This window comes from Protopterus annectens, chromosome 5.part1, assembly GCF_019279795.1.
Source record: "Protopterus annectens isolate FY-2018-M chromosome 5.part1, PAN1.0, whole genome shotgun sequence".
NCBI lineage: Eukaryota > Metazoa > Chordata > Ceratodontiformes > Protopteridae > Protopterus > Protopterus annectens.
The window spans coordinates 736,532,863-736,558,767 of record NC_056736.1 but is presented as its reverse complement, the minus strand read 5'-3'; the positions used below and the strand labels follow the sequence as shown (position 1 = coordinate 736,558,767).

Below are 25,905 nucleotides of genomic sequence, written 5' to 3'. Positions count from 1 at the left end.
GATTAAAGGGAATTTCTTTAGATCAGTCAATTGACCACCAATTGTTAAATTTGGATTCCTATGAAACGGTTGGAAGACCATCATATATTTTAGTAAATTTAAGGAAGCAAAAAGAGTTTGAATTGCCGTTACATAGCTTTTGATGTGCTCCATTAACTTGTATTTACTCATTGTCCAATTATTTAAAAAGGGTAATGCTTTAGGATGGACTCCCACTTCATTTATATGCTTGTACGTTAAGAGCACCCATTTGGGTATCCATTTTCTACTATCCCTATCAAAGTAAGACGTCTTTAAAATCCTGTTGGCCTGAATCACTAAATAGTACATTTCGAAATCCGGTAATTCCAGCCCCCCCTTATTTTTGGAGCCATCAATTTTTCATATGATATTCTCGTCTTCCTAGGTTCCCAAAGAAATCTTCCCAATCTTACATGAAGCTGTTTGAAGAATGTTTTAGTAATTCTGAGTTGTGCAGCTCTAAAAATATATAACATTCTAGGAAGAACATTCATTCTTATGATAGCTGCTCTTGCCATCATTGGTAACTTCAATCTACTCCATCTTTCAAGATCCAATGTTATTTGATCTGTAGTTGACTTTACATTGTTTATAAAAAAAATCTCTATTTTCAGTTGAGAAGACAATCCCCAGATATTTTATCTTTTCTTCCGTCATTACTTGTCCTATCAATGGTAGCATTGAAAAGGGTGTGGGTGTCTTTAATTGGAATATTTTAGATTTTTTTAAATTTAGCTTGTAATTGGAAATTCTCTCAAAGATTTCTATTGCAGCTAATATTTTTTCAGTATCGGAAACAGGTGTGGTACAGTATATGTTTAAATCATCTGCATAGGCAGCCATCCTAACCTTTATTCCATACAGTACAGGAGAATTATAAAAAACATTTTGCTTAAGGTGTAAAAATAAAGGCTCCAAGTAGAGATTAAATAAGATGGGAGATAATGGGCAGCCCTGTCGGGTACCATTTTTAATTTTTATCCTATTCGAGCATTCGTGATTTATAAATAAATTTGTGTATGCATTTTTATATAGTATTCTTAACGTTGAGATAAACTCCTGCGGTATATTAAAATAAGGTAATGTATCAAATAAATAAACCAAATTAACCCTATCAAATGCTTTCTGAGCATCAATAATTAGGGCGTACAAATTCAGGTTTTTATATTTCGCATAAGAGATTAACGTATGGAGCGTTAAGGTATTATCCGTGGTCTGTCTCCCATCCATAAACCCCGCCTGTTCCTCTGATATTATTGGGTTTATTACCTTTTTCAGTCTACTCGCCAGAATGGATGTCATGATTTTCATGTCCATATTCAAAAGTGATATAGGCCTGTAATTATCAGGATTTTTGGAATCACCTTTCTCCTTTAATATCAGAACTGTCCTTGAGGCATTAAAATGAGGATCGTTAATTCTATTTAGAGTGATATAATTAAAAGTCTGTGCCAATACACTGCTCAGAATCTCACTACTGATAAGTCTGAAAGTGTTAATGAGAGGTAATTAAGTCTTAAAATGAACATTTTTTAGCATAAGTTGTGATGGTAGAGAATTTTAATACGGTTTCTACACTGATTAAGAGATAAAAGGAGGAAATGACAAACTAGATAATTCTGCAGGTACTGGAATAAATGTTTAGAAAAGAACAATAAATGGACCAAAACGTACAGAGGAATGAAAGGGCTTGAGCTTGTTATAAAACTGAAATATAATATGATTGCTACATGTGAGATTTTTGAATGAAGAGTAAAGAATTCAGTTTCAGGAAGTATGGTGATATGAACTAAAATAGAGTATGGATAAAGATGGCAGCTACCTTAATAATGGTGAAACTAATGCATTAGACTTAATAGTCGAATATTTAAGAAAGATGGTTATACCTTACTGTAGAGTAAGTCAGAGTGAGGGAAATTACTGTTATGCATGCTGATACTGATATATGAAGGAAAGAGCAAAGTGTTTTGATGACATAAAATGTATATGCTTCCAAGTATGGATGTTATCATGGGTGATTTTGATTATAATACAAGGACAAGAAAAAAGAAAATTGCAAGTGACGTGAAGAAATGTAAGTGCACTTAGGTGTGGGCATTGAATTTAATTATTAGAGGTGAAGTTTAAAGATGAATGTATTTTTTTTATGTTTTTCTAAGAAGATTGATGATTTAGTTGGAGGTACAACTTTATTTTCAGGTCATATAGTCATTCGGTCCGTACTCCAAAAAAAAGATGATGATGAAATAGGAATACGACTTGAGGTATGCAGGACTGTGTAGAACCCCAAGAATTGCTAAGAGAAAGGAGTAAGTTATTTAAATAATGTAATATGAGACCATTGTAGGGAACTGGACAGAAGAGTGAAAACATTATATTGAGAAATTTAAAAAAATATATAGGGGAACTAGATAGTGATATAAAATTGAAAGGGAGTGGGTACAAGGAACAGATGAAAGAATGTGAAATGACTGTGACACTGTTTAAGAAAATAAAAAGAAGTGTTTGTGTTAAATAAGCTACAAATAAAATATTTACTTTCAAGGAAAAAGTGTATAATGCTAGGGAAGAAAGAAGAGGTATTGTATATTGTCATTTAGGGAACAGATTTAAGTTGGAAGAGATTGTGATGTGTTAAACTAAAATAGGTAAAATGAGTTTGTTATTGATAAAAACGTAGTAATGCGTATGGAGATATGCGAAATAAATGTGTCATGAGAGAAATGTGATATCAGTAAAACAGAGTCCAGAAAATGCATTAGGAGTAAATTTTAGCATTATTTGGAGATTCGGGTTAAACCCCATAAAAAGGAGAATTATGTATTTTGAGGAATAGAGAAGGGTGTACTGGGTGTTAAACCCCACTGAGTGTTTCACATCATTACACGTGTACTGTCCTGGGTAATGAAGGTGAAAAAGTATCAGAGAGAAACGGTTTTGGGAAAATTTCATTGAGCAAAATATGTAGACTAGTGGAATATGTTGGTGGTCCAGAAGAGGAAATGTGTGAAACAGAGTTAAAAGAATTTAGGTGAAATGTTTGCTTTGGAAATTAAATACGGACAGCACACCAACATTAAAAATGGTGTATTGTAATTATATAAAAGCTTTACTGAGTAGGCACATTTATAGAGTTCTCAGAAAAAAAAATAAAACTAATGGTTGAGGAGAGGGGGGATTTGATGAATGGTCTGAATGTCAGGGCTTCCTCTGGAGAGTCTTGTTAATAAAGTTGTGAGTAAAAGTATCACTGTACTCTAAACAACATAAAGATAGAGAAATGGCATGATAGGACTGCAACAGAGCATATTTTATGTTTGTTTCTTGTGCATGAGCAAAAAGGTTTTGAAATTCTGCATAGAATTTATGGTAGAAGAGAGGGCTGTATGAGATTGTTAAATGTAATATTGAATGGAGATTATGAAAAAAGAGCAAAAATTAAAGTGTGAAAAAGGGACATGATTATATTTCCATGTATACTGTTTATATGGAATGCAAGATGTGAGGAACTTTTGTATAATCAGAAGTTGGAGATGATATTACGAAAAGGAAAACACTTTTTAAGAAAAAAATTGCACAAATGGTTATTTTGTAAATCATCATCATCACCATTAAACCCCCCTTTTACCATTTCGTACATAAGGATGGGGTGTCATCTCAGCTGTTACCATCTCTCATGATTCATTGCCACTCTTCTACCTTCTTGGATAGTCTTTGACTGATGCAGGTCGTCTCTATTACAGTCCATCCTTCTCTTTGTTGGACACCCTAGTTTCCTTTTGGCTTCTTCTTGTCTGTCCCAAATTTTCTTCACCAGATTGTCTTTTGCTTTCCTGCACGTGCCCGAACCACGGTAATCTGTTCTCTTTGACTTTTTCTGCAGTTTGAACTACTTGGGCCTCTCCTCTAATGTCCTCATTTCCTTGTCTGCCCCACAGTGTGCATCCTGCCACCCTTCTCAGGCACTTCATTTCCATCACCTCTAGCTTTCTCAACTGCTGTGCCTTCACTGTCCAGGTTTGTGTGTCATACTATCACTTTAAAGCCAAAGGAGAAGCTAAGGGGTTTAGGGTCATAGGTTGTTACTAGGCTAATGATCACTAAGGCCTTTACAAGCCTAGCCGAGCACCTCAAACCATTTGGATCCCCGAGTATAATGGACATCTGTATGGGGGTGGGGGAGGTATGTTAGTAGGGAGGTAAGTGAGTATTTGTAGGGGAATGTATTGGTTAGGATAATACTTTTCTTGACAGTCTGTGTCCATAAGCGACATGGGGGCCAAGACTGGAGGCAGGCTTATAATTTCTCATCCAGTTGTCATTTTTTTTGTTTGAATAGAGTCCGGAATGAACTCTGGTTTACATGGATGGGGGAAGCCTATTCCATAATGTGGGGATCTTTTAGGACGCATATTTGTGTCTCCAGCATGTTCTGTTTGTCACAAATGAAATTCATATCCTTGGATCTAGTGTTTTTTGTGCTGTTTGTTTTGTGCATGTTCCACGGATCCATCAGCGGTGGGTCTGAGGAAGTAATCAAAGCCAGGTAAAGCTACGCAATCAGCAACCTGTAGGAGACTGAATACAGAGACAGAGTCTTTAAGTGATCAGTGTAGGACAGGTTATTTATGCCCTGAATTCTGTTCTCCTTTTGAGAAATTTTTGTAGGCATTCCAGCTGTTGCAAGTGTCTGGTTAGATGTATGCTAAATGGGGCACTGCATTCAGTGATAGGTCTGATAAGGGCCAAGTAGAGTGGTACTTTAACTTCCTTGGACCTGTATTCTGTATCTTACCTGTAAGTTGGGCAACATAGCATGATTTTGTTACTCAGATTCCTTTACTTCTCAGTCAACACTTAGGGATATTTTATCAATGGAGTAATTAACTTGGTTTGACAGTTTTTCATAGGGCATTATAATGCATTTTTGACATTGAGTTTTAGGCTATGACTTTGGCACCAGTTATTTGGCAGCTTTAAACCCTCATGCAAGATGTTGGTGTGTTGGGGGGGAAATGTGTAATAGCTCCCAATCTTCAGTCGTCTATGAACTTGCTTGGTGAGCCTTGAAGATTAGTCCTAACGTCCAAAAAGTAGATGCCAAATGAGAGTGGGCCTAGCAGAGTGTCTTGCGGTACTCTGTGGTGATTAGTCTCTTGGGGGAGATGGTCTCACCAGTTCTGACTTGCTGGGTCCTATCAGCCAACCGGAAAACTAGCAAGTTTTGTAGGGATTTATGCCTAGCTCAGAGAGCTTGCCAACAGTGCCTAATTGGGGTTTTATATCAAATGTCTTGGCTAGGTCAAGATATGCAGTATGGATTGTTTTGCCCTGTTCCATTGCCTTGGTGACTGTCTCAAAGAAGTCTTTTGGGTTAAGTAAGCATGACCTTCCCTTAACAAAGCCAGATTGGGATGGATCCATGATGATTTGTTCCCTGGCTTTGCATATTAGGCTTGTTAGACTTATGGGTCTGTAGTTTACTGGATCAGTTAATGGTCTGCCCTTGTGGAGGGAAATAACTGTTGCTGTCCCCCATTCACTTGGGCCATAACCTGTTTCAAGGCTGCAGTGAAAGAGAGCCTTAAGTGATCTTGATAGGTCAAGACTGTTCAGTAGGCAACTGGGGATGTTGTCAGGACCCATGTAGGTGTTCTTTGCTTTAGCGGGTACTGCCAGCAGCTGGTCCCCTGCTAATAGGGGGTAGTAGCTGAATTTATTAACCAGTAGGTTTGCTATGTCACCCTGATTGGTGAAGGTGATACTGCTCAGCATCAGTTCAACACACTGCTGTGTGTTACCTTTAAGGTTCCAGCCATAGCTGAAGAAGGCTGCCTTGTGATTGTACTTAGCCTGCAAAGCCAAACCAATAGAGAGAACGGAACCAGGAACAAAAGTTAAGACCACGAAGCTGAGCCAACACCTTTTGATAAATCCAAAACTGGTCTTTTATTATACGAGAACAAAAACACTAAAACCACGTGTCACAAGCGCTTTCGCTCGGATGTTCCGAGCTTTTTCAAGTTGGTAAAAAAATATGAAACATCAGTTTAAATAGCTGCTTGTGTTAATTAAACAATTAAACAATTTTGTAATTAAAGTGCTATTCAATTACAGACCGACCATTCAAGTAGCAAAAGAGATTCACTATATTCCCCATTACTAGGAAAGGGTTTTACATTAAATCAACCACCTAGTACAAAGGGAAATGAGGTTATGGGACCCAAATTTATTTACACGCATTGTAGCCAAGCACAAGAGATAGAAAGAACGATTAACAAATTTTGGCCATTGCTAACAGCACACGAAGATTTCAAAAATGTTTTACCCACCAAACCAAGATTTATTAGGAAAAAGGGTGTTAACTTAAAAGAGATGTTTGAAAAGAAGAAGAGAAAGAATAATGATCAAATAAAAAGAGCTGGCACATACAAGTGTGGGGTATGCCACCAATGTCATGCAATTTTGGATGACATAGGCATATATCTGCCCTCCAGAAAAATGAGAATTGAATCTCCCACGTATTTCACATGCAACTCAAGAGGAGTGGTTTACTTGGTGGTGTGTATGTTTTGTAAAAGTTTTTATGTAGGTAAGACGGAAAGGGAAATTAAGAAGAGAATGTATGAGCATTTTTACGAAATATCTAAAAACAAAGAAGCTAATGCCCTTTACAAGCATTCCCTTGTATGTCCCAACTACAATTTTAAATTTATGATTCTGGAGCAGGTAAATCGGGATTTAAGAGGGGGTGACTGGGAAGCCACTCTAGAATATAGGGAATTGGTATGGCAACTTAGACTAAACGCAGGAAACTGGCCTGGTTTGAATGACACAATCAGTATCAAGCCAGTTTTAAAACTAAGAAGGGCCAGATTATGAGACAGTCTAAAGCAATAACACTCAAATATGATACACATTTTAAAAGGAGAAGTTTTTGACATACATATAATTGTACCTATACTCACTTGTAATGAATAGAGTAGGATCCTGTCAACAACCACCCACAAACAGGCTTTCCTAGCAAAGGAATTCACAGTCACTAATATAATAAAATTATATTAAAGTTTTTTTTTTTTTAAAATGCAGCAGTTTTAAATGTATTCAGTATATTTTATTAATTAAGTGGATAGGGAAATTCATGCAATATGAATATTCATTTTAATGCATTGAAAAAAATGTAAGTTATTTTCAAAGGAAAGTTTTATGTACTCCTGCAATGAGTTTTCTACTTGAATGGTCGGTCTGTAATTGAATAGCACTTTAATTACAAAATTGTTTAATTGTTTAATTAACACAAGCAGCTATTTAAACTGATGTTTCATATTTTTTTTACCAACTTGAAAAAGCTCGGAACATCCGAGCGAAAGCGCTTGTGACACGTGGTTTTAGTGTTTTTGTTCTCGTATAATAAAAGACCAGTTTGGGATTTATCAAAAGGTGTTAGCTCAGCTTCGTGGACTTAGCCTGCAAAGCTACCCTGACCTTGTAGTTGGCCTTGTTGGACTTAGACTTCTTAGTTTCTTGTTTAGTTGTACAAGACAGCACTTGCCTGTAAGGTTGTTGTCCTTCCTGATTTTGGGTATGAGTTTTCTTCTTTAATTATATACTCTGTTTAGGTGAGGATTCCACCAATGGGGTTTGTTTTGTGTTTACTTCTGGTAGGTATGGCAGCCGCTCTGCATTCATTTGCATGTTTGTATGGGGATTCCGAATAATTATGCATAGGTAGCAGTGGTCTCAGGGTTAAGGGGGACCCTGGAATTTTCACAAACTATGACTCCATATGTTTGCATAATTGTACTATCTTCCTGGCTATGTGGAATTACTATAATTTGACCTGATTTGCTATTGCCTATTCCGTACTTTTGTGGTCACATGAGAGGAACTAGTCCAAACTGAATACCTTAAGTGTTTGCTTCTACTTAGTTTTATGCTACAAACAGCCTCATTGTCCCTGTACAACATTGATTACACTATTTAAAATGTGGCATTACTTAGCTGTAACTTGTAAAGCACTCCTAGCCAGACTGTGCTAAGCTACTAAGAACTTTTCCCTTACTTTTGAATGTTTTAATCTGTGCCGTATTAGTTTGTAAACTAGCCTGGTGCCTATAGACTTAGCTACCGTAGTATGCCTACCGTATTTGTTTGATATCCAAGTAGTGAATGTTTTTGTGTTTTTTTTTTTTACTGAAATGTCAATGTCTTTACCCTAATTCTGTTTTAAAGGACTGTTTTATTTACCCCTTCATTGTTTTTCTTTCTCTCTAATGTTTCTAGCTTTTAAATCTTCTATCCTGTACTAAGAATTTTCAGAATATACCTGCCTGGTGAAAAGGACCCCCTGCAAACAATTTCCAGCCAACTCTTCCTTAACTAAAGAAACTTGCCGTCCTACCTAAGAACCTTGCTACCAAAGGAGGCAAGAAAGTATGTGTTATCTAAACTTAGCAGTATAACTGAACATTTGCTTAATAACTTGTGTGTTTATTAAAACACACTACCTAGCCAGGATACCCAGCAGCCATATCCCCTCTCTACTCCTTAACAAATAAACTTTTCCTCTTGTTGTGTTCTCTCGTAACTGATTACACAGTCTTCCCAAAATCTATACCATCTGTCTCCGAACTCCAGCTTCTGCTGCATTATACATTTTGCCCACTAGGCACCCTAAACTAGGCTAGATCCCTATGATCTCTATCACTTCTCCCTCACAATTTAACTTAAAGAAAGATTAGACTCTAACTAAAGAAAAGAAGAAGGAACTCTCTCCTGTATCAGACTGATCTTTATTTCCCACTCGATCTACTACATTCCTCTCGAATTGCACGCAGCTATCCCCTACTATCACTACCATTGTATCCTCACCTCCACACTCACTCTTACGTACTGAAAGTATCTCAGTAGTCAGCCGCTCATAGAGTGTTTTTTTCTGACATTAATTCAGTTACTTGTCCAGATAGATTCCAAACTGAACTTAAAGCATGTGATTGGTCACCCCTAAAACACCTCCAATTAGATGAAGCAGTGTCTTACTTTAATACCAAATTCTTAGAAATCCTGGACTACCATGCCCCTACTCCCTCTATCAGAAATAGGACTAAAATTGCTCCATGGCTTACAAAAGTAACAAGGAATAAAATTCTACTAAGAAATAAAATCGTGGCCAAATGGCGAACAACTAAAAACCCAACAGATTATCAAATATTTAGACAGCTGAGAAATGCTACCAAAAAATCAGTACTTCTAGACAAAAAAAACCTTTTACTATCATATCCATCAAACTCACCAACATAAACCACAAAAATTCTGGACAGGTATAAGTACTCACTTACATCCTGGTCACTACAAAACACCTACCCCAGCAAGCTCCACCCATGAGAATCCCAAGCATATTGCTGATGCCTTTAATACGTTCTTTACTGAGGCCATCCAATCTCTAGCTAATTCACTACCACCCGTTAGTACAAGCATGTCATCCGTCACAACTAGTTTACCTCCCTCATTTCATTTACAACCAGTCCCAACAACCCCCATCTGCACCCTTCTTCAAAAACTCAAACCATGTACCCACTCTGCTGACCTTCTACGAGCAGAATATTTGCAAATAGCAGTAAAAGTTGTAGCCTTTCCTATTTTCATCCTAATAAATAGAAACATTACTGAAGGAACTGTCCCATCTCTCTGGAATTTCTCCCACGTTATCCCACTACATAAGGGCAGCAACTCGAATGAACTCTCAAACTGTCGCCCAATAGCCTTACTCTCTCCTTTAGCAAACATAATGGAAAATGCATACACCGTCAACTACTAGACCACCTACTCCAAAATAACTTACTAGCTAACCGTCAGCATGGCTTTAGGCCTTTCCATAGTACCACCACAGCCCTGTTATCTTTTTCTGACTGCATTAACAAAAATCGTAACAACAGTACTCTATCCTCTGCACTTTTTATTGACCTCTCAAAATCCTTTGATATGGTTAACCATCACCTTCTTACAAATATACTTAAATCCCTCTCACTAGATACACAGGCATTACAGTGGTTTTAATCCTACATAGAAAACAGGTAACAGACTGTGCTTTGGGATAATAATCTATCCTCACACCTACCTATTATCCTCAGTGTCCGTCAAGTCTCAATTTTGGGCCCTCTCCTATTCTCAATTTTTATCAATGATCTAAATGTAAATATTCCTCAAGCTACTTGTATACAATATGCAGATGACTCCACATTAATATGCTTCCGCTACCTCTTCACCTGAACTCAACTCCCTCACCCAAAAAGTATGTAACATAGTTGAAAACTGGTTCTTACAGCGCTGTCTCCTCCTGAATCGCAAAAAGACAAAATTACTGCTCTTCACCACCACACAAAAGTCCTCCCCAATAGACTTTACAGTTATATCCAATAATGGCACTGTCATATCTCCAGACCTAACCACCAAACGCTTAGGTGTAACAATAGACCACAATCTTAACTTTGATGCACATATCAACACTTCTATAAAATCAGTTAATAGAAAACTAGGCTCCCTCTACAGAATTACATCCTTCCTAACGCCATTAGCTAGAACTACTATTGCCCATACCCATCTTATCTCTACCCTCCTCTATGCCTCACCCATCTATACCAATCTATCAAAAAACAACCTCAACAAACTGGCAACCTCCGACAATAACATTGCAACATTTGCTACTGGTTCCTCATTTAGAACCCACCACTGTCAAAACTTAAAGCAACTAGGATGGCTGGAACTACATAATCAGCTTCTATTTCACCAACTTATTATTGCCCACAAGATCCTTTATCATCCCAGTAATACTCCAATACTTACTAGCCTTTTCACCCATTATAACAATCTTACAACCCTTCGCTCAGCAAATAAAGTACTAGTAACCACACTTAAATCCAAAAATAAGGCTGGGGATTCACTGTTCTCCAACATCGTGGGAAAAACCTGGAATCTGCTTCCCAGTGATCTCTACTACTTTTCAAAAAGCAACTTAAAAAACACCTCAAAATCTACTGGCTATGCCCATGTAGTTACCCAGATTAATAATCCCCTCTGGCTATGACCTCAAAATCCACTGGCTATGCCCCTGTAGTTACCAAGACTAATAATCCCCTCCAGCTAGGTCTACTGTCTACTTATCTCACTGTTGCTATTGTATGTCAAACTCTTTCTTCAACCATAGAGAGTAGGACCTGTTAAGCTAATTAAAGTCTGTAAAATCTTACTGTTTCATAGGAACCACTACAGACTACGTACTTCTATAGTAAACTTCTTGTCTGTATGAACTTGTTTCCACCTAATATATACCAATATTTGCTTTTCTGAGTCTTTCTTTTAAAAATGTTACATTATAATTTTGCTATGCTGCTATATAACAATTGTATTCTAGTCTGTATAGTTACTGTACCTGAAGCTGCTATTATTATTATTATTTTTGTGGAGCTGGTCTCCCCGGGCCTCTACTGAAAATGGACATATATCCAGTTGGAGTAGCCCAGTCAACAAATGTAAAATAAAATAAAATGTAGCTTGCCTTAGAATAGTTCCTAACTGTTACTGGGTTTTCTAGGTTGATTTTTGCTTCAAAGGAGACAGCGTTGTGATCTGACTTTAGTAGTGAGGATTGGGGGGGGTGTTGTGTGGGTGTGCGACACTCTCCCATCTTGGTGATTACCAGATTCTCTATGTTTAATCCTCTGGTTTGAGCATACACTCTTCCAAGAAGTTGTGTGCCTGTGAGTTTGAGGCAGCGTAAGTTTCCTAGTCTGTAGTGGGGTAGTTAACGTCACCCATGAATAGGGTATTTGTTTGGCTGATGAGTGCTTGTAATAGGTTAAGGTAAGAGTCGTGAGACTCTAGGGCATAAATGGTGACCTGTAGCCAGCCATGGTATGGTGAGGGACCTCATCTATGGTGACTTGCACGTGGATGAGCTCCATGGTATCTTACTGTTAAACCAACCTAGAAGAATGTTTATTAATGTAGATCAAGGCACCTCCACGTTTGACCCCAATTTGTGTTGTTGTTGGTCTGAATGTTTGGAAGCCTTGTGCTGCCAAAGTACTTTCTATGGCTTTAGACTGAGTCTCGGTCACAGCATAGATGTATACTTTCACCAAAGTGAGAAGGCCTTGAAGATTGTGGAGTTTTTTTTGTTTAGGCTCCTAGAACTGAGCAGTAACACCTTCAGGTTGCTTGGAAACGTTTTGATCTGTTGGTAGTGTTGTCTTTTTAGCATTGCCTAAAAAAGGCTCAAATGGGGTAGATAAAGTTTTAGCCAAGATCTGAAAGCCTAGGGAGGACAGCAGCAGTCCGATCCTTGGCATAGCAATGTGGTCTGTTGACCATGACCTCTCATGTCGACAGATATCTGGTCCTCCGGAGTGACTCCAGAAACAAATCAGTTATTAAAATCAGTCATTTTGTGTTCATACTGTGCTTTTATCCTTGGAGAATGTGCAGTGCTACTCACTGCAAGGTGAGTATGTATCTGTGACACATTTTTCAAGAGATCCATCTTTTTTCATCTAGTCCATTGAGGTGCGTCTCGGGTCATTTACACACACATTGATGACGAGAAAATTATATTGGTACCTGGGTGAAGTGAACCTGAGTGCATGCATGGTATTGTGGATCCTGGCTCCAGATAGGCAACAAATCATTATCTTCTCCATGCCTGACCTGTTGGGAGGGGCATCAGTGTGTAATATGATGGAGTCCTCAATGACAAAGAGTATTAGGTAAAGTATATGCTTGCCTTATGTGCTTTGCTCATGGGAGACCATTGGGTGTAGGCTTAATTGAAGTGTTTGCTTTTGCATTTGGTGTGTGTCTTAGTGATTGCTGAGGAGCAGCGTGACTGTTAACTGACTTTAGAGGACTTTGAGATTTGGGAAGGTTTCTTTTCAACACCTCAGCATAAGACAATCTGTGTGTGTGTGGTAAGCAGTGTGTGTGAGGATGTAGTGTGGGTATTCCTAACAACCTCTTTTGTATACAAGACGTTTGCCTCCAGGGACATTGCGTATTTACATCTCTCATACTGTGTTACTTTCGTTGATGATTAACTGGTTATCTGAGAACGTGAGACAATTGCTATAGTGCCTTAGGATGGCCATTTCTACCAAGCTGGCCACAGAGACATTTGGGAATTGCATGTCCATGTTGTCCAGTCTGATAATAGTGTGGTCAGTTTAAGATTAAAGATTGGATTTTAACGGGGTCTCCTGGGGTAGTTTCTGGGGTTAAGGGAAAGATTTTATATAGTACTATGATATGGTAGTGCTATTCGATATGCATACTAGTTCCTGGGGTTAAGGTCAAGATGTTATATGGTATTAGGATAATGGTACTGCTATTCCATGCACAGGTGAGCTCCTCTAAGCTTAATTCTGCACAATGCCCACTGTTCAACAAGTTTCAGACCTAATCCTAACTTTAGAGGGAAAGTTTACTGTTTAGGCATTTAATAAAATACAGGACACGTCTAACCGCTACTGCTCAGTGGGCAGCTCCTCGCAAACTTGTCTGATTTATAGCTGAGAAAAAAAGCTTGAAAACTGATTCCTCTGCCATCTAACAAATAAACAGCCACACTTTGAGCTCCCTGGAGTGATTCCAAACTCAGACAGACCAGGTAAGCAACTTCTGCCAAGAGGTGGATGATCCGGGATTGTTTTAATGTAAAAGCACAGCAAAGTCGCTATCAAATACAGATAAATATAGAAAATAACCTCCTCCTTTGGTCTTCCTGACAATGTAGTCATCCCTTCTACCACTCAGTTGGCTCATTCATCCCCCTGAATGAGAAAAACATGGTGCAGTCATTCCCTGAGTATAGAGGGTCAAGCATTTTGGGAGTGTTGCCATCGTCATCATTGAAGAATGAATTTTTCCTCTGTGGGACCAAAGCTACTCCCATTGGTCAGCTTCTTGGACTCCATATCTGCTGCTCCTTGAAGGTGCTTGATTGCTGCCAAAAGTGTGAGCCCTTTAGCAAAATGAAGCATTGCTGTATTTCATGGCCTCACTGTGTTTTGAATGCAGGCAGTTCACTGTTTTCATTGATGTGAGCCAAAGCTACAGCCTTCCCCCAGGATGGATGCACCAGCATAGGCCGCTCATTCTCATGCTGCCCTCCCTCACTCCTGCACCTGCTGTGCCATTAATCATGCAGGGCTCATCTGAGTAGTAGTCAGGACCAAAGGACTAGTTTAAGAATATTTCTTTATAAGTGCGAGACTTGGAATAAAATAAGAGAGATCCTTGCTTCCAAAATAGCTCTACACTGATCAACAACTTAAGTTCAGCTCTCCCAGTGTGAAAATAGAAACTGAGAGATAAGGGCCAGTAACTCTGCCAGTTTTAGTAAATTCAGGCACTATGCAATGCCTGGATGGTAGCAAAGAAGAAACTTAGAGAGCCTGAAAGAAAATCAAATAGAAAAGGTGAAGAGAAAACAGTGACTGGAAAGAATCCTGCAGCTGTTCAGCAAAAAGCAGTTCAAACTCCAGCTTTGGTGCAAGACATGGCTTCCAGTAATCTAGAGGGAAAAATAAACCAAATGTGCTCAGAGATGACTAAAATAAGCTAAACTTTGAAAGAGTATATCAACTCAAATAAGAAAAGGCTGGGCTGGAAAAATGGAACAAGCTTTAAACATCTGTTCAGATGAACTGATAAAGTTACAAACATCAGGGATCAAAATTAAGAAAAGCTGTTTGAGTATGAGACGCTCAAGAAAAGGTGTTTCAGTAAGTGGTAATGTTAAAGGACAGAGCATCCGAGAATCTGATGACGTTTCCATCCATTTCTCTACACATGGGTCTCAGGTCTGATGTTGGATCTGTCCTCAGCCATTTTGAAGCTTAGGATCTGGTGCTCTGGCTTCTCTCCTACCCATAATCCCCTTGGAGTTGCGTCAGGTCTCACTTGCCACTTTTGAGTGCTGACAAGTTCTATCTTGTTCAGGCATGGCTGGCGTTCCTTTCTTCAAAAAAAAAAAAAAGATAAGACTTTGATCATTATTATTGTTATTTATTCCTTAATTTCCCTTTTTATGGGATCCTTTCTCCCTCCTCCCCTGTATTTTGGGATTTTCAGCAAAATATTCTCCTCCTTTTATTACTTTGTTTACTAGGGTGTGGTCATTTAGTAGTTAAAGTAGTTTAGACTTTTAGGTAGCTTATAATGTTACTAGTTAGTTTCTGTCATAGTCTGAGTTTTAGAAGTGATATTTAATAGTTGATAAGTTTTATACATATTATAACTGTTCATATTTACATTTATTGTTATCTGCACTTTATTATTGTATGCCTTTTCCTTTTGTCATTATGTCTGACAAACCACCAGGATTTAAAAATGTGTGCAATGTTCACACAAATTGCTAAATCCAGATGCACATGGCAAATGTGTATACTGTCTTGGTCCTGCTCTTCTCGATGTTACCTACTCCATATGTGAAGGTTTTGGTCAGAGAGCACTGGTAGAGAGAAAAAACAAATTGATACTGAAGAGTTTCATCTAATCTTCACCTGGTACGAAGACTTCTCTGGAAAACCTGGGACTTTGTCCCCTTCTGTTGCTTTGACTAAATCAAATGACAGACCTTCTTCTGAAAAATAGAAATCCTTGAGGAAATGCTCCCCAGATCTGACCATTCCTTTTGCGCCAGCTGCTAAGGTAGCTAAATCTTTAGATCCAGTGCCTCCATTAGATCTGATTGCCTTAGGCCTTATGACTTTTGGGTTCACACTAGATTGTGCATCACTGCAGCTTAGATATTCCATTCTGCAAGAACATTGTCCTTACTTCAGACCTCCTTCCCTGGCGTCATCTCTCATATAAGTCAAATTGTCCAGGAGTCTTACCAAAACCAATGTGGACTGATTGATGCAGCATTTTTCTATGGACCCAGATCCAGTTGGAGTTACTACTGGCTCCGATTTCGGTTGGATCCAATATAGACACCTTTCCCTGGCATCCATTGATGGCTTTTCCTCTGATCTGACCTTCTGGATGAGAGATCTTGGATTCAACCCTTGCCCAGGTAGAGCTGCATAATAGCTGAGACTTCATGTTTCCTCAACTCCAGTCGGTTCTCTGTCGAGGTCAGCTCCAATATTGTTGGAGCCATCTGGAGACATAGTGTCTGCATTGACTCCAGCAGGTTGGGTTTGGATCCAGGATCCTCGGATCCCTTCTTTCTGTTAAGAGCTTCGGTGCTTGACGGCTCAGTTCTGGCAACTGCCTCAGATATGAGCTGGGCTGCTTCCAGGGTTGAGTTTCTGCCTGGGTTTTGGACCTGATGGGTAAGCTCCCTCAAACTGTTACGAGTTCTGCCTTTACGAGAGTGCTGTCTCAACCAAGGGCAAGATCTCCTTCTCAGTCAGATCCAACCCATCCCCCATAGGATCTCCCAGGGTCTGCAGCCTGCTTTTCTGGTCCTATCAGGGCATCCATTTTTTGAGAGCCTTGATCTTGTCCTCCAGTGTGAGTCCTTGTATGTTTCTGATAACTTACACTAGCAACCCATGGAAGAGGTTCCCAGAAAATGCAGCTAGAAGTGGAGGCACTTGGATTTTGCTGAGAAATTTCCAGCCACTGATACCGATTTCAATGAGAGAGAAGGTTCCCCCAGATCCCCCCTTGAGGATGCCTTGTTCAGAAAGATCCTTGAAGGGATTGGTCTTCCCAAACACCTTCTTCTGAGGCATTGGTCTTCTTCAAGGGTTTTGGTTCTGGCCCAACTACTTCTTGGGTCGTAACCCCCATGGATAAGCTGGTAGACCTTATCGCATCCTAGGCATGGAAGGAACCTGATACCGTTGAACCCATTCCCAAGAAGCCAGACAAGTTCATTGTGGCTTCCAAGGAACTTTTACACTGGAACAAAGGCCCAACAGTAGATTATATGGTGGTGGTTGCAGTGGCAGCCACAAAGAAGGAAATCTGAGAGCTCCTCTGTCCAACTGCTGAATTGAGAATCTCACACTCAGTGCTTATCTATCTGGCACATTTCACATGTTTTGAAAGCGATTTGGTCAAGGAGATTTCCACTTCTTTTCCAGGAACCTTATCTGCAGATCAGAAAAAGACCCTTGCTTCAGAGATGGCTGCCCTACTTTCCTTGTCTATTGCATTTGTGCGCCTTGTATCTAATGCCATAGAAGAGGTGTCTAGAGCAGTTGACACTGGTATTTCCATCAGAAGGCATGCCTGCATGTGGCTTTGTGATTTTGTGGAGCACTTCAAGACATCCTTCATTAATGGCACTTATGATAGATCAATTCTTTTTGGTCCAGAAGTTAAAAAAAATATTTCCAGAATCAAACAAGATGGCAAATCTCTGTCTGCAATAGGAATCAAATTCTTGACCCTCCAGAGGACTTTCTGTAAAAATCAAAAGCGGGGGAGAGATTGTGGTTCAGAAAATCTCAGGGATTTTCATCTGACACTTCTTGATAGCGAGCTTCCCGTGGTAGAGGGGAAAACACTGTTAATGGATGTCGCCCGAGAGGCAGAGATGGTCCGCAAAATCAGGACTTCAGAGGTCCTTTCTCTGAGAAGCCCTATCATTGCTTCTGAGAGGTTACCCAACTGTCCTACTCTGGAGGCAGTTGGGGGGCACTTGTCTTTGTAAGCCACAGCCTGGACAACTATAACCTGGAACAAATGGGTGCAGACAATAATAACCAGAGGCTACTTCATTCCAACTCACACTACTTCCCCCTGCTCAAAAGAAAATTTCTGATGCCCCACTCTGGTAAAGGGAATTTGCTGCTTCAGAAATAGAAAAGCTCCTAAAATGTAGTAATCCAAGAGGTTCCACCAGACCAGAGGGGATCCAAATTATTTTCAGTGCCAAAGAAAAACCTAAGGCAAGTTTTGGATCTAAGTTAGTTGAACAAATTTTTTGTACAAACAAAATTCTGGATGGCCCCGGTTCAGTCAGTCCTTCCACTGATGAAGAGAATTGACTGGATGTGCTTTATAGATCTTCAGGATGCTTGCTACCACATGAAAATGGACAGGCACTCCAGGAAGCATCTTCGCTTCCAGCTGGGAGCCAGTCATTACTCGTTCATGGTATTGCCCTTTGGCCTCTCCACAGCCCTCTGGATGTTTACCAAATGCATGGCGGCAGTGGCAACTTTTCTATAACTACAGGTATTCCAAGTGTTTCCTTATGGGGATGACTGGTTCCCAAGCAGACTTCAAGGAATGTTTCCTCAAGTAGATCGGTGGTGTGATGGGGAAGAAAGAGGTAGCTGGAAACACTTTTTGGGAGTGTAACGAGTTCACAGATTAATTTAAAAAAAATCCCTACAAAATATTGTGTCAGAAATATTGGGTGAAAAAATGGCTATAACTAAGGAAATTATTTTTTGAGTTGGGACACAGGATCCGAATTGTCTAGACATAGTAAGACTTTACTAAGTTTAGTACTGTAGGCTACCAAAAAAATTAATAAAAATAGAAATCAAAGTCTAAACCAGCTATATATGAAGTACTGAATACTATAAAATAGATGAAATAACTGGAAGAGGTATCTTTAGAAGAGAAGGAGCAAGTTACCTTGAAATAAATGGAAATTGTGATAATACATGCAGAATAATGTTCAGGAGGAGGAGTGAGGTTTAAGGGAAGCAGGAATTCAGCAGTGTATGTAATGTTAGTTAAAAAGAAAGAAGAGATATGTGATGTATAATGTATTTATATGGAAAAATGTTATGTTTTTTTTTTTTTATCTGTTAAAGACTTTTTGTCAATGTCTTAAGTGATAATTTAATAAAGGTGTTTAAAATGATTTCTTCACTGAACTTTAGTTTTTGTATGCTTTTATAATGTGATCAGTAATATTTTATTGATGTATTTGAGCAATAATGCAGTTTCCTACATTGCACAGAAAGAGCTAGTCTCTATAAGTGTAAATTTATTTCCTGATACTGAACATTCGTATAGTAGATAATAAAAAATGTAGTTATCCTGTTACTGCTAAACAGTATGCAAATGTGAGATGGGTCTTTGTGAAAGAAACGGTGGTATTAGCTCAGTGCCTTATATCCCCTTTGCAAACTTCACAAAAGTAGTTTATAAAGTGATGGAACGTGGAGGAAAACACTTGAAAAGAATTGTACATTAATTTATTTTTGTTTCCCATAAAATCACCCGATCACCTGACAAGGGCATTTGGTTACTTTAATAAACTTCAAATGCATGTATTTATGTAGATCACAGACTACTGCTCACATTTTCTGCTTTTGGGAACTGTTCACCCAGAATTAACACTACATCCTTTATTTTGCATCAGGTGCTCTCAAGAAGTACTTAACATTTTTATAACATAAATAAACTCAGGCTGGAAGGAAGATATAGTGAGCCTGAGTTCAAGTCTTTAGGAAAGCACTGATTTATTGCAGTGTATTTTATATGCATATGCTCTAGTGAGTGCCTGTTAACAGCTGAAGATATAATTTAGCTTATGGTTTAAAATCATTAACATCTACATGATGATGATATGAAACTGGCTTTCTAATTTTAATAGTTTTTGATCTTTTCTGATTTTACAGTAATGCTCTATTATATATATATATATATATATATATATATATATATATATATATATATATATATATTTTGGTCTACTGCTTTTAGTCGAATTACATTTGGTCGAAAATGATTTCAGGCAGCCCACTTCACTGAAAGCTCATTTGATTGAAAGCTCATTTGGTTAATTCCATTTGGTCGAAAATGGGAATTTATAGGTTGATAGGTAAGTACTAGGCTATCTGCCCGAAGGCATTTATAAGATTAGCCAGAATGTGTTGGCTTTCGCTGCCCCCTTAGCTTAGTTCCCTGTGCCTCTGTCCAGCAGAGCCATTGAAGTGAAGTGCCCTATTGCAGTGTGACCCTGGGTGATAATATAAAGTAAGGGTGTGTGTGGAAGGCACAGCCCCCCACATTAGGGGGTGTGGAGTGCGAAGCCCCCCACATTTTTCAACTAGTTGTTACTGACGTTATATGTTTCAATGTATTTTTAATGGATACACGTATACAATAGTGCATACATTGCAATTATGTGGGGTGCTACACCCCCCACACCCCCTCTTACTTTATATTCTCACTCCAGGGTCGCACTGCAGTGGAGCAGGGGATATATTCCATTTTCGACCAAATGGGTTTTCAGTGAAATGCATTTTCAGTGAAATGGGCTGCCTGAAATAATTTTCAACCAAATGTAAGCAGTAGACCCATATATATATATATATATATATATATATATATATATATATATATATATGTATATGTATATATATATATATATATATATATATATAATTTTACAAAAGGAGTTTTGATTATTATAATGCATTTTACGTAACAAGGCCTTGATTTATGCATCTGTGTATTCTTTTTATGTACTGTTTCCTGTTTTTAGCACACACGATCACACCAATTGCAGTATAACACTCTATTCCTTTTCTCCAGGGCGTACTTACAATGACTTAAACCAGTATCCTGTGTTTCCATGGGTTTTAACAAACTACGAATCAGAAGAGCTGGATTTGACCCTACCAGGCAACTTTAGGGACCTCTCAAAGGTATTTTAATGCTGTTTTTTAAGAAAATACTGTTATAATGTTTGTATGGAGGTGTATGATTTTGTTAGGAACAGAATATGCAGCCGTGAAGTGCTACATTATTTTCAAGCATGTCGTTTGGTTCAAATCAACAACAGTATGTAGCAGTGTATATATATATATATATATATATATATGTATAAATCAAGAACAGTATGCAGCAGTGTATATATATAAATCAACAACAGTATGTAGCAGTGTATATATAAATCAACAACAGAATGTAGCAGTGTATATATAAATCAACAACAGTATGTAGCAGTGTATATATAAATCAACAACAGAATGTAGCAGTGTATATATAAATCAACAGTCTGTAGCAGTGTATATATAAATCAACAGTCTGTAGCAGTGTATATATAAATCAACAACAGTCTGTAGCAGTGTATATATAAATCAACAACAGTATGTAGCAGTGTCTATATAAATCAACAACAGTATGTAGCAGTGTATATATAAATCAACAACAGTATGTAGCAGTGTATATATAAATCAACAACAGTATGTAGCAGTGTATATGTTGTGTCAGTGTCATCAGTATATTTCAGTAACTGTTTTCATGCCTGCTGTCCTGCCAGTTAGTTATAACATTTCAATCTGGCTTAAGCCTGTCAGTCTCCTAGATGTTTAGCATCACATTCGGCCCCAAATTACCGACTGGACATTATTAGTTGTACTGGTGTAAAAGCCTGTTTAACTGCCAATTTACCCCTTTTTAATACCGTAGCAGTAATTAACAGTCTTGTGTTGTAAATCTGTTTTTCTATGCTTGCAGTTAAAATCTGTGCAGACCCGTGAGAATCTTTACAAGCCTAGCTCTGCCTGACAGAATATTTATTCTACCCCCTATCCATAAGGGTCAAGTGTAGTAACCCACATTTGAATTTGGAGTTTTCTATCAATCTGTCCAGATTACATTTGAAAAGAATAAGGAAAGTACTTTGCTTTATGTGACAGGGAAGAGTGTTCCAAAGAAGTGGTATTCTCTGTGAAGCATTTCTAACACTCAAAAGTATTCTATTTATGCTGTAGAAAAGATTACGATCTCTTGAGCAGGTGTTTATGCTACTCCTGGACTTGCAGATGTGCAGTTGGTCTGAGAATGCAGGGACTGTTGAAGCTGTGTTTGTGAGGCAGAGATTATTCCTCAGTAGCCTGTGCGATACCAAGAAGATGAATTCGGCTTTGAGACGGCCAGTGTAGGTTTTATGCTTTGTGCCCTTGATTTTCTTGAGGAGACAGTATTGTGGTTGTTCATGTTGTGTTAAGTGTTTGGACAAATACATAGCAAATGGGGCATTGTACTCAATGATATGCTTAAGTGCCAAATACAGTATAATGATCACATTCCTTGCACTGGACACCATATTCTTACAAATGAGCTGTGCAATGAGAAAGGACTGTCTTGCAAAAGTGGACTCATGGCTATCAAAGGACAGACAATTGTCCATATAGGTTCCCAGGTTCTGAGCTATTGGATCAATTTTAGGTGTGTTGTTGATGTGATGGTTACAGAGGGCATCTTTTTTTGCTGAAGGAGATTATTACACATTTTTTTGGCATTTAGTTTAGTCCATGGTTATGGGATCTGCTGTTTGTATGAGAAAGGCAGTCTCGGAGGATTCTGGAGACCTCAGGAGAGTTTATGATAGCACCAACTTTACAGTCATCATGTAAACCCTTATCATTAGTTTTGATCTCTGATAAGTAAATGCCTAAAAGGAGTGACCCAAGCAATGAACCCTGGAGGTGTGTCACTGGTGACAAGTCTTTAGGAGTAGGTAGAGCCACCTACCCTAATTTCCTGGGTTCTGTTTTTGAGTCAGTTTGCTATCCCATGAGTCACATAGGGATTAACATTTAACGGAAAGATTTTATCAACAATACCTGAATGTGGAATGGTATCAGAAGTCTTTGCGAGGTCTAGATATGCTGTGTGTATTGATTTTTCTCTTATTTGTTGCTTCATTAACATTTTGAAGAAGTCAACCGGCTTAAACAGGCAGGTTTTACACTTAACATAGACATGGTGGCTTGGGTCAAGAGTTCATAGGTTACCTTTGTCCTTATTTATTATTTCCATAATGTTCTTCATAGCCTTACAGATGAGGATGGTGAGACTTATGAGTGTATAATTACCTGGGGTCTACTGATACCCCACATTTGTGCAGGAGGATGACTTGTGCTATCCTCCATTTGTCTGGCACAAAGCCTGTTTGGAAGCTGATACTGAATAGCCTCTGTAATGATTTTGAAAGGTGCTGTTTCAGACAAGTATGTTATCTGGCCATATAAAATCCATGTTCTTGACCTTAGAAAGTGCTTTGAGGACTTGTTCTTGTGAGATTTCAGGATGGGCGTGTAGCTTTTGTTGATCTGATTGGTGATCGAAGTCCTTGTTAAGTTTTCCATGAGTGTTTTTAACAATTAGAAAACTACATTTATTATTACATGAAATTAGTTTGTCTTTTTCTTTTATTGTAGAACCTGTTCGTCTGGTTTACACCACAGGCTTATTTTTAAATTTGGCATTGTATTTACTTTTATTGGGATAAGATGCATATATACAGATATTCACATCTGCATAGAATTTAGTGGTAAAGAATTCTCCATATGCAGTGGGGTCATCAGATTGGAAGGGGATGTTGAATTTAGGCAGGTCATCATTGAGTTTTATAGATTAGCCTTCCCATAATATGTGAATACTGAGGTATTTAAAGATACTAGTAAGTTTAGTTTTGTGATAAATGTGATTAATTTATGGTCCACATTTACTAGGAAGGAAGTTACAGAGCTGCCCTATTCGTGAGGACCAAGTCCAGGATTTTGTCATCCCTTGTTGGAGTGCAGGCTAACTGGTCCAGACAGTTTGTATTTATGCAAGACCAGGAATCTCTGGGCATAAATGTTATTGGATGTACAAGTCTCCCAGTTGATGGGAGGATAGTTGAACTCCCTTAAGAGAATGGTGTTTGGTCTAAGGGACTCCATACTAGTCAAGTAGTTGGTATGAGCCAAGAGAGGCATAGTGGGGGGGGGGCCTTGTTGTTAGCAGTAATGTGATATGGGGTTTTGTTAATGTCAAGTTGGACATGGAGGAGTTCCAGGTCATTATCCTGTCTCATGAGTCTGGAGGTAAAATTTTGATTTTGACTATAGAAACATCACTGCCTTTAGTTTTTTTGTCTAGTTCAGTGGGCCTGAACATCATTGCATTCCAGGGTAAGCAGTGCCTGTAGGGAGTGGAGCTTTGTTGAGGCTCCTAACATTGTGCATTAGTTTCATTATGTTATCTGGATTCTCTTTTGTTATGTTTGGAGCTTTTGGAGACTGACATTCTCTAAAAAAAAACACTATATGGGTGAACACGGTTTTAGCCAGTGTATGAAAGCCATGGGGAGATAGATGCAGGCCATCCCTGACAAAGCAGATGTCTTTTCTCAACACTTTTGCAGTATTCCTTACTCAAGGGATCCCCTGCTAAGGGCAGCCCAATGTCTAACCATTACACCAAAGTCTTAGGATTTTAAGGATGTCATACATCACACATATGCTCGCTGCTAATGACATAGGGCATAAAGGTGATGTATAGATGTACCTGCCTCACAACAACTTTGCCACCAGTCCAAATGCCATCTTCGATTGGCAGTCTGAACACTTCTTTCATCTGCTGGTTATCAAACTGTTTCAGATAAGTGCCCCTTTGGGGTTTTATCTAATCCCTGATTTCTTTACTTTTGTTGTAAGGGTACACGTCATCTAGAAAGGGAAAATGTCAGTGTGGGAAACAGATTCCCCCATAAAGACAGTCACGAGCAGTGTTTGTTTTGCTTGGGTGCTTGACATGATCATATGTCATGCCAAAATCTTCTAGACTTTGTTGCATATTTGGGAGCCATACATATGTCTTTTCATTTTTTTTTTGTGAATCGCTTATGTAATCTCTCTTCCCAATCTTTTTTGACCTCCTCTGATTCATTCCTATAGTTATTGTGCAACATTTTATATGCAATGTTAATTATTCCTTTTAACAGCAGTTTCTGTTCTCTGTTCTAACACTTCCCTTATAAATAGAGAGAATTTTTGGCATTTTCCAAGAAGGAAGACTGAAGTGGTGTTGAAGAGAGTAAGAGAATGGTTTAATAACCAAAGGAGAATACCCTTCACTTCCTGCTTTAGTAAAAATGATTACCCCGGGTATACTGTGATAACTATGTAGATGTTTTTCTTGCCTTTACTTAACGCCAAACATACTACTAACATAGTAAATAAAGGACATTATATTTTCTTGATGCTATGGAAGGGAACTTTAGAGCCCCTGTTACTTTATATACAGGATAAGTATAGGCTTGCATGTCCAGAATACTTTTTTTCTAAATTTCTACCCGGAATTCTTTGGAGATGAATCAGCACATATCTTCATATACATTAGAAAGAGAGAGAGACTGAGACGGAGGGGGAGGGAGAGAGACGGTCTCAAAACAGAATAAGTGTGTTTCTTTGTCTTATAAAGTGTATTAATACTACTGTTCTACCATAAGGATTTCTTTAAATATTTAAGGACAGTAAGATTAACTTTATGATCATAAGGTTCTGTACAAGTTAGCTTACTTGGTATAAAAAAAAAATCCCAACATATCTCAACAAAGCAATCCAGGTCCAGTGCAGAATGTCCTTGCTATAACTGTATTATAGTTTCCTGTTGACAATTAGATTAAGTTCCCTGCTAGGTATATCTTTGAATTGTGCTAGAATCATTGTCAGAATTTCCTATCAGTGCTAAGACAGTGATGTGCTGAATATTATTCTCACCAGTAGCCAGTAGAATACTGAGGATACTCTTTCCCTGATCAAAAATGTTATCATTTGTTTAAATTAATGTTTGTTTATAACATTGGAGAATAATGTTGTATAGTAAGGGTGCAGGGTTATTAATGCACGTGACAGTGACAGTGCTGCACATTACATTTCAATATTATTAGGAGTGAGTATATGGCTGCTGTTAGGGTGATGAATGCAGCAGAAGAGCATATCTTTATTGAGCTGTCATTATATGTGTAAGAAAATTCAGATTTATTTTTCCAAAATAGCAGCTTTTTCTATCATTGAATTTGTGTGCTTACCCCCAAATTTAGAGAGTAATCTGCAATGAAAATACATGAAGATAAAGTTACAAAGGTGTTAGCTGCATGAAATCATCTAAGTGCATTCTGTACTGCTT

The 25,905-nt window shown here is 38.4% G+C and overlaps 1 protein-coding gene across 1 annotated transcript in view; it reads left to right on the top strand.

Moving 5' to 3' along the window:
• Positions 1-25,905, top strand: part of NBEA (neurobeachin) — a 4,581,458-nt gene that overhangs the window by 3,856,610 nt on the left and 698,943 nt on the right. Inside the window, exon 51 of the mRNA XM_044072852.1 lies at positions 20,533-20,645. Within this exon, the coding sequence (XP_043928787.1) occupies positions 20,533-20,645 (113 nt within the window). The remainder of the gene's footprint in view (positions 1-20,532; positions 20,646-25,905) is intronic.